At 38.7% G+C, this 10,326-nt stretch overlaps 1 protein-coding gene across 7 annotated transcripts in view; it reads left to right on the top strand.

Moving 5' to 3' along the window:
- The first annotated feature begins 1,791 nt into the window (after positions 1-1,791).
- LOC126190189 (glutathione S-transferase theta-1-like) overlaps positions 1,792-10,326 on the top strand; it is a 112,151-nt gene continuing 103,616 nt past the window's right edge. Inside the window, exons 1-2 of one of the 7 annotated variants that reach the window (XM_049931002.1) lie at positions 1,794-1,940; positions 8,731-8,908. In XM_049931002.1, coding sequence (XP_049786959.1) covers positions 8,797-8,908 — 112 coding nt within the window. In that variant the 5' untranslated portion in view covers positions 1,794-1,940; positions 8,731-8,796. Of the gene's footprint in view, positions 1,941-2,037; positions 2,750-8,651; positions 8,695-8,730; positions 8,909-10,326 lie in introns of those variants that run through there. The other 6 variants (XM_049931003.1, XM_049931000.1, XM_049931006.1 and 3 more) reach the window with 6 other exon arrangements.

Raw genomic sequence — 10,326 nt, 5'->3', positions numbered from 1 at the left:
TGCAGGCGACTACAGATCGGAATACGTCGGCTCGACGAATCTATGAAGCTCTCCTAGGCTGTCCACCAGCGCACAAACTGGAAATACGGATGCCAACGGTCGTGTGGAAGCAGATATGGGCTAATATTAACAACCCATTCCTGTCGTCGGACATCAGTTCATTGTGGTACCGAGTCGTCAATGACACCTTTCCTATCAAGTAGCTTCTAGCAGACATTCACCTCAGCCAGACGAACGAGTGCAGCCAGTGTGGAGCTGCCTACACCAGAGACCACCGTATAGTGTGACACTACGTGTGGGGAGTATAGGAGTTGTGCCGATTGATGGTGGGGCTTATCAACCAGACTGCACCTTCCAGTGTGACACCAATGTGGATTATCCATCCTGACCTTAAACTGCACCCAAAAACGAAGTGCAACGCCGTGGCCTGGCTACTGGGACACACTGCCTACGCCATTTTTGAGTTACAACTCAGTGACGCCGTGCAGTACATGGCCTACCTGTGGGAATGTCATCAACAATTGCAGTACCGCGAACATTTTTCCAACACTTTATCTGTTGTGTTCTTGTACGGATATCAGAGGACGCTTCACTTACAGTGAATACTTTCGCTAGAAGCATCCCTTTTGTTTCTCTTTTCTTATTAGAGTTTTCCATTTTCTCTTAGTCTCTTAATATTCATTTTTACTTACAAATGTTCACATTAAATGTTGAAAAGTGTCCCACCTGTTGTTGAATACACAATTCAATTCGTCTAATCATGTTTCCAAACACAAGCAACTAGCACAAGCACTACTAAGATTTCTTCTGTAACAGAAGCACTGAAAGTGGATACTGAACTTTTCAGTTCATCCATTTATTTTGGACGGTTTTTATAGACAGTTACTTTCGCTGCACCCCAGAAGAAAAAGTCGTGTGGTGTTAGGTCAGGCGATCGTGGAGGCCAAAGTCCCTGTGAAATTATGCGATCACCAAAAACATCAGCAAGCAGTGACATTGAAACGCGAGCTGTATGAGCGGTTGCACCATCTCGTTGAAAATAACCGTTCAGTATTTCACTTAACACAAGTTCTCCTATGAATGGGTACAGAGTATCACTGCAGTATCGTTGTGCGTTTATTGTTTCATTGAAAAACCCAGGCAGGCGAACAACCATACGGCACTACGGAGAGATTTTTTAAGCACCCCGTACATATGAATCCATAGGCCGGACGAGAACGTCGAAACAGTCACTGTGACTAAAGTCGTCCGTGCGCGCTAGCCGTAAAAGTTTTCACGATGATGCGACAGGGCTGCCATGCCAGTGAATGTACACGGTACTGCATTCAAACAGAATTTACCTAAGAATTTATCATTTGTGGTAACGAGGTATCACTATGACAACGCGGATCATTTGTCTGTAACTTTCGATACCGGTAATGCAAAATGGTAAAATTGTGACTTACGAGTTGCCACATGTTAAGATGTTATGGAACGAATGAATGATTGATTTCCTTGGTTAACCAATTTGTTAATTTTATGTTACCCTTGTTTTTCACAATATTAAATATTGTTATAAGAATTACAGTCACGGGTTTAATCTAACAATTTTATTTATTGCAAATCCAATTATCTGTAAAATGTAAACAATGGTTTATAAGCATCCCATTCTGGAATAATCACAATTCCTTTTTACTTCCGTTCTCGTATAATAAATATCAAGTTTTAAACGATATAAATTATGTCCCTCACCGTATGTTTGGGTAGGGAAAAAAATGACAAGTACCTGTCACTTTTGACGCTGAACATGGGAGTCGAAATTCAAATAAACATAATACACGTTATGTTCGAGAAATGGGGGAAGCACATTTTCATTATATGAAATGGTTACGAAATACATTACCTTCACTGCAGTTTCGTGCATGACTCAGACATCTGGACATAACCAGATACCGGTACAGGTACGCCCATCATATTATTGCCTCTAACACCAATGTTCAATCACACATAAAACAGTGTCCATTGTCAACATCAGAGATGCGATTGCGGCATTGCAGGGTTTCGATGTACTTACGTTTGTCGGTAAACAAATATGCTGCCACATTTTTCGTATCATAGGTAACGTGTTTTATAAGTTATAGGGCGCAGCAATCAGTCGTCCTTTTTATGCAGGCTTTATTTGGCAAATCCAGATTTGGTATTGTGCCTAGCCATTATCAGTGCACTATTTTCTAGTCTCAATGCATGTCAGTTCCCTGTTGTTCGGGCGTCACAGTTCTTGATTCAAAGAACTAGACCAGAAAATGGTGCATTGATAATGGCTAGGCACTAGCCGAAGTCTGGATTACCCAAATAAAATCTGCAAAAAATGGACGACTGATTGCTGCGCTCTATAATTTGTAAATCATATCACAGCCACTGAGTGCACCCACGTTCCTAATGGAAGGTAACCTGATATTATGTGTTTGTTCATATTGGAACTCACATGTAAAAAGAAAAAAAAAATTGTAAATAGTTCGCAGCATAGGTCATTGAATGTAATGACGCATCTCATTGGGTGGCACAATCAATCAGTACCCGAACCGCAGTTCCTTAACGGTACCAAAACATCATCGACGCGTAAACAAACGATTAAAATGTTGACGTTGCAACCAGGACTTTGAACAGTAAAGTGGAGGGGACACGGTAACGAAAACAACTTGCAGAGAAATCGTATCAGTTGTGTCGTGAGGTCTGGATAGAAGAAAACATCCCCGGCTTTTCAAGTAAGGTAAGATGCAATATCGCTCATTTATAAAGTATCACATTATTTTGAAAGACGCGTTTTACATGTAAACTAGTTCGTTCATTGACACAAGAATTTATATGAAACTCATAATCAGATAACGAGTAGCAGTGTTGGTTGTAAAGCTGCATGTCAAGTACTAAAATACTGTAAACATGTTTCTTTATTTACAAATAATATAATGTATTCAAGTAAATAATAAGTTGTATGTAGGAAATAAACAGCAGCTACGTAATATAACTGAGGAGGCAGCAGCTTTTATTGTAATTTACATGATTAAAAGTAGCTGAAATAATGTATATTCATTCAGCATTTTAGCATTAAGCAGTATGCTGATAGTTTATTGCTAATACAGTGTGCAGATTAAGTTTCTATGATTTGCTTGTCTTTTATTGATGTATACCTTGACCTATTTCACATTCCATTTTCACTTTATCCTTGATGGAATATGCAGAACAAGCTGAATGAATGAGACGATTGAACCCCTACCCCATGTATGTACAGCTGCTCAATATGTAGAGTTGTATTCAAAAAGGCATCAGTGACTCTTACATTTAGTTGCGTAATAGAAATATCTGAGTTACACAGTGTGCTGAGGATGTATTTTATTTGAGAATATGTTGGGTCAAGCTGTTAGTTGGAGCCAAAATTCCTTTGATGTGTAACTGAGTGTTGTGAACAGTGAAATTAGTGCACAAATACTGTCTTTAAATTAAGCCAGTGTGCAAATATAAGTGTATCTTCTAAGCCGTCCCAGTTTTTTTGTATGTTTGGTGTGTCACTTAATGTGGCATTACTTCACTGTAAACTATAGTAGCTAATTATCATCTCAGGTGAAGAGAAAGCTGCCTGATCTGTGGGAGGTGGAGGAGTACAGTATTCAGGTGTAATTTCTTAATAAAAAAAGTGTTACAATTCCATGGACAGTGCTCTTACAAAGAGATGTTGGAGGGTGATACTTTGCATCTAACTGTGTGTGTAGTTCACGTAAGAGCACTGGTTGTGAAAGTCGAGGGTTCCGCTTCAAGTTACTCTCCAATACAGGTATAATGTGCAGCAAACTTGCATGGGGGAAAAGGGGGAGGGGATATTGCATTTGAATGTACAGTTTTGTGTACAGAGATAAGTTTAAGACTTAATAAACAGAGGAAACATTTGGATATTTCAGCTACTGTTCTTGAAGGATTCATAAGAGGATACTAGTGACCTGCACAGAAGAAACTGTGTTGATGATTAGTACAAAAGTGAGCTTACATTATCAAAGTGTTTGCAAAAGAAGAGAAATACATGTCTTATGACCTTCCTATGTACAAGATGCACAATAGTAGCACCTAGGAAGATAAGGTCAACCGAAACATTGTACACAGAAAAGGAACTATCAGCTGGATTCAATCAGTTATACCGAGGAAAACTCTGAAATCAAATCATAAATATTGTTTGTGTTTGTATTTTACTTCCATACTGAGTGCCTTTGGTTTGGTGTACGCAAATTTGTTGAGGAATACTTGAGCCTTGTACAAGCAAAACGTCATTGGGTTGAAAGTATTACAGTTTTTAGACTAACTAGGCTATAGATGGAAAGCTGAAAACATGTAACACAGTAGTCTTTCTATGTGAATGCTTACTGTTTGTATCCATGTCCTGTCTTGGTAACAATGATGGTTCAGGTAAGTTGATTTGTCAGTGGAGAATAATTATGGTAATATAGACACTAAATGATACCATTGTAGCCATCTGATTTGTAAGCATTCCAGTGTGAGTTCATTTGTGTGAGTTGAACTGTTTCTCCATTACATTATGAAAATGAGTTGACTCGCCTTTTCATGGTTTAATATTCTGAAAGAAAGTAGTACAGGTGCAAATAATATATTTAACTCAGGTTTTATCCAGTAGGATATGTGCCATGAACTTAAGGGTTTCATGTAAAAAGCACAGAACTAGATGAGTATCCTGTATAATAAACCAAATGATTTTGAAAATTGTGTGTTTGTGATAGATAATGCATCAATTCATTTGGCGCTGTTATTTTTCATTGGATTTGCTGTTGATAGGTAGAAATTTGAAAGAAATTACTGTTTGCATTCTGTAACTGTGACAGAAATGTTCTATGCATGTGGAGCACATCATTGCCAATTGTTAAAAAAAAAAAGTGGCAATGATGTGTGTGTCTTTTGGAAAATCATACACCATGGAGCACTAGCGCAGTGTTTATCAAGCTTTATAGACTTTATCATAGGCCTAACTGGTATTAAACAATGGAAAATGCAGGATGGAATAATGGTAGTGTTATGAAAAGGATAGATTACTACTCACCATGTAGAGGAGATGTTGATTCACAGACAGGCACAACGAAAAGACTGCTATATATTTGAGCTATTGGCAAAAGGCCTTCTTTTAACAACACTATTAGGAAAAGGGTAGATTGCTGCTCACTGTAAAGATGACCTGTTGAGTTGCACACACGCACAGGAATGTGACTGTCACATGAATAACAATCTGGAGGAGCGAGGAAGGGGGAGGGATAGGAGAGTATGGGTGGGGGAGAGAAGAGTGCTGTCTGGTGGTGCATGCTAGGACTAGTGGCTGCCAGGGGCAGTGTCTGGAGGTGGGGGTTGGGTGGGAACAAGAATGAAGAGCAGAAAAAGAGAGAAGCAAGGACGGGGAAAGGATGGGTGGGTACATTGGCAGAAGGCAGCACACAAAGAGGGTGAGGGAATGTGAAAAGGGAGGAGGTGGAGGTGGCAAGACGAGGGACTGGGAACTGTTGGGTGGAGGGTGTGGGGACAGTAGCATGCTGTAGGTTGAGGTCAGGATGATGATGGGAGCAGTTTTGGTTGTCATACTAATATAAAATGCTATGTAATGGCTGCAACAGAGCTGTATACAACATGGCTGCTTTCACAGATGGCCTGGCCTTTGATGGGATAAGAAAGCCTATAAATAAAATCCCTCTCTTACTGCCTTGCCACCCGGGGATGGTGTATTTGCAGTGACAAGAGCCCCCTTTCCAAGTATGCTGAAGGTCTCACCAAAGCTTCCACAGACTGGCACTACTCCCAAGGCCTACTGCACAAACAGATTTCCTGTGCTGTCTCCCCACACCGAAGAACCAGCTACAAAAGAGTGTCTATGTCACCCAGTACCAAACTGGACAGTAACAACTGAACCACATCCTCCATCACGACTTTGATTGTTATATGTCATCATGCCATCGATTGAGGGACATCGTGCCCAAGATCCTCCCCATCCCACCAGGAGTGGTGTTCCTATGCCCATTCAACCTCCACAACATCCTGGTCCATCCCTGTGACACTTCCAATACCAATCCCTTGCCCATTGTATCCCAGACTTGCTCTGTGGATGACAAATCGTGGGACAGGTATGCTGTTCAAGAATCTATCCATTCCTCAAGATGCCTGTGTGCACTGTAGTGTGTTTTGTTTCATGAACATGCCATTTACTACCCTGCTCATAAAGTGTATGACATCAGGGTTTACCATTGTTGCCACTTACTGCTGACCATTCAGCCTGTCTTCAACAATTACCAAATCTGTCCTATTTTCATATCCAATAGCTCCCACACAATTACTCAAGGAGTTGGGGATGGAAGGATTGCAAGAATTGCTGCTTCCTGTGATCTTTCACCAGGGCATTTATGTGCACGTTGGCCTTGATCTGACTGTTTTGACAGATATCACAAATAGCCACTCAGTTTCCCAGTTGACCCTGCCTGTATATCATGCAAGTATATTTTGTCTGTGGTATATTGTCAGTGGTAAACAGTGCAAGAAAAATGATAACTTTAGATCCCATCCCACTTTCCAGTAATCCGTTCCCGAAGTTTGTAGTGGCACTGTACCAAAACCTTTGCCTGGATTTAGATGTTTTCCTTTGTCTATTCACCAGTCAGTCAAAGAGTCCTACAATCCTCTTGTGCTGAAGTAATCCTGGAAAGATGGCTTCCTCTTCCTCTTACCATACTCTTGTCCTGAGTTCATTTCATCTCCACTTATTCTGCCGTCTTCTGAGCATGCCGTGTTTCAATCTCCCCAGAAACATTCCTATAATGTTGCACTTGCTGCAGTCATAGTCTACTTGCACCATTGTTCACCTGTAGGAATGGCTTTTTCATGTGTTGAAAATGTTAAATAAGCTCACATAACTATGAAATTTTTATTAACATGGCATTAAAATCTTTGATTGTTAGTTTGGTTGAGTTGCATGAAAGTGTAACGCTTTCCAGGTCTTTAAGCATATTGTATATTTTTTGTTACTGACATACTAAAATGACTTGTAGAAAACATTACAAAGCTTTACAAAAGCTGTAATGTTACCTCATGACATGCAGATACTGTAGATTTTGATATGAGTCACTTTAGACTCAGCAAACAATAGAGACTCAATCTTGAAACAAGACACTAGTTGAATGACTTATAAGTTGTTCATAAGAAACAATTTAACTCATAATTTCACAAATACCAATGTTACAAGTGAACTTCAGAAGTCAATATTAAATCTCAAATTAACTGAATGTGTGTGTACAAAATTCTTTGACCTCTTTATTAATAATAACAATTTAATTAGGGTCAATACATTGTTAAAGTAATAAAAAAGTTTAACAAACATTGCATTTGGGAGTATCTTTCAATGTGTTTATTTGCTGGAAAAAATGTAAGCAAATTTTGCATCTCTTTATGACAGTCTTACAGAATAATTTTTAGTTCAATTGTGTTGAAAAATTGTTATTGTGTAAAGGCATTTCGAACACTTAAAAAAGTTTAAAATTGATATCTGACCATTTTTTGTGATGGTCATAAAGTACCACTCCACTCAGCGTAAACATTACAGAAAATGCATTGGTGTTGCTAAGATAGTGCTGAAAGATATTTTCATGTTATGTACCTATTAAACATCATGGAAAATGCATTGGTATTGTTAGGATTAAGGAATTGTGATGTTCTTACACTAACTTGCCAGTTCATGTACTCCTTAAGTACATTTATCACTTAAGAGAGAAAAACACGTTTCAGGTGATATATACAACGGCAAAGAAGATAAAGAAATAATTACTACATAGGATTTGCGGTTTTGTTTAAGGTTCAAGATGCAATTCCACTTTGTGCCAGAACTAAGTAAGTTCACCATGGCTATAAAGCAATAGTTTGGAAATACTCAGAAATTACTACATAAATGTGAAATGAATTAACTATTCAGTGGGGAAAGAGCCCCCTCCTCTCCCCCCCCCCCCCTCTACCTTTTGTATGATACATAGGAAACTATGCAGTGTGAAGAAGACTCAGCAGATGTGTGTGCAGTGATAGATATTCAGTAACTTAGACAATGATAAACCAGACCTGCATTTTTGTGTAAGTTCTTGCTTCTGAGATGATGATACTTGTTTTGTTGGCAATGAGGTTAAGGAGATAGCATATGGCATTTATTAAAAGTATGAATGGACAAATATTAATGATGGGTAACCGTGGATGAAGTGTCAGTATAATAAGCTGCTTGTCTGTGCCGCATTCCTTCATTTGTTCCTCAACCCCAAAGGTTTCCAATTCATGATGTGACTTTGTTATGTATGGGTGTGAGTTAAATTTCCATCCAGTACTAAATTATGTGTTCAAAGCTTCTCCTTACTTATTTATCATACATATGACATGGTTACCCCACAAGTTCCATTATGTATGTTATACTGCATTCATAAAAAATATAAATGTTGTAATTAAGTAGTAAATGATACCTTCACTTGTCATTTCTCATACCAATAGGTCAGGGTCCACATATGTTACCTTAGTTTGCACACTGTTGTTACAAACTGTAAGGCGCTGATCTCCATTATTTTCTGGAATACATGTGACAGTAATGAGTGTGGAATTAACAAACAAAACAAAGTACTTGGATGTCTGATGTTAGTTCCTTAATAAAAGGTAACATGTTAATTTGTAGTTGTATCAACATTGCAGATTTCTGAACAACAGCACAGCCTACAATTTTTGTCATATTTGTGACGTGACTTAAAGAAACAAATAATGTCATTAAAATTTTACTTTGATGTTTTCTCGCAACCATCTCGAGCAGTACTTCTCTTTCTGAAATTAAACAAGATACCATTTGAGCCTAAGAAGATAAATTTACTGAAAGGTAAGTATTAAATCACAATTTCTAAGATACAAAACCTTAACCAAATATTGAAATTTATGCTAAAAGTGTATATTGATGTCATTTGCAGAAAATTATTAGTTTCCGAAAGAGACTGATGAGCTGGTTGGTATGTACCTTAAGAAATAACAGCTGCCAGTATAAGTGATAGCACACAGAAAAATAACACTTCAAGTCTGTGGAACTATACTGTAGATGTCTTCTTCAGAAAAGAAGAGGAATCAGTTTATAGATGCTGGATAGGAGAGGGTTTTGAAGGAGATTTCCCCCACAACATTGGAGGGTGGTGTGGACCTAATTTTTATGAAGAGAATAGGGGGCAAATGAAAAAACATCAGAAAAGTGATGAAAGGTAGTACACTGTGTGCCATGGACAGTAGTGTTGGGTTATTGAAGCCAAATGGCATGTGTGTTATAGCATCCATTCAAGTCTCTTCGACTCATTCTGTTAAGCATGTTCAGCAATTTGGTGCTAGGGGCATCCCCAAGGTGGACTGTTTATGTGTGTTCTGGCTTTTTTGTTGGCTTTCATCTCTATATAGAAAGGGATGCAGTCAACACATATCATCTAGTAAATGACAAGACTAGTTTTGCACATGGCCCTACATCTAGTGTAGTATGTTCTGCGAATGGTGTGGCTGTAGTAAGTATAGTATAAATTGGGTGTATTAGGCACATTTTGTGGAGTGATTACTTTCAGTAGGTAAAAACCTTATGGTAGGGGTGAATTACTTAGTTTCATGTTCCATGAATCATTTTTGTGATAAATCATAATGATGTGGAATGAGTCAGTTTATATTCACATCACAAATTATTTTGTAAATATGGCTATATCCTGATCACGTGTATAGATGAGTTAGTAATTTGTAGCCACCATCTTTTACACACTACAATAATAAACATTCCTCTACAGAATAGGAGTAGTTGTCAGAAACTTTTTCAGGTTTTTTTTTTTTTTTTAAATGATGACCTGAAAGTAAATATATAGTGTAGCTGGTATCGTACTCCCTTACTAACTCAGATAACTCAAGTTCTGAGGAACTACTGTGTTTGTGTGATTTGGGAAAAGATCATTACAGCTATGGAGAAATAATGGAGACACCGAGCGGGGTGGCGCAGTGGTTAGACACTGGACTCGCATTCGGGAGGACGACGGTTCAATCCCGCTTCCGGCCATCCTGATTTGGGTTTTCCGTGATTTCCCTAAATCACTCCAGGCAAATGCCGGGATGGTTCCTCTGAAAGGGCACGGCCGACTTCCTTCCCAATCCTTCCCTAATCCGATGAGACCGATGACCACGCTGTCTGGTCTCCTTCCCCAAACCAACCAACCAACCAACCAACCAAATAATGGAGACAGTTAGTTGTTATACTTCATTCTCTTTCATATGTAGTTTGTG

This window comes from Schistocerca cancellata, chromosome 1, assembly GCF_023864275.1.
Source record: "Schistocerca cancellata isolate TAMUIC-IGC-003103 chromosome 1, iqSchCanc2.1, whole genome shotgun sequence".
In the NCBI taxonomy this organism is placed as follows: domain Eukaryota; kingdom Metazoa; phylum Arthropoda; class Insecta; order Orthoptera; family Acrididae; genus Schistocerca; species Schistocerca cancellata.
This window is presented reverse-complemented; position numbering and strand designations above follow the sequence as displayed.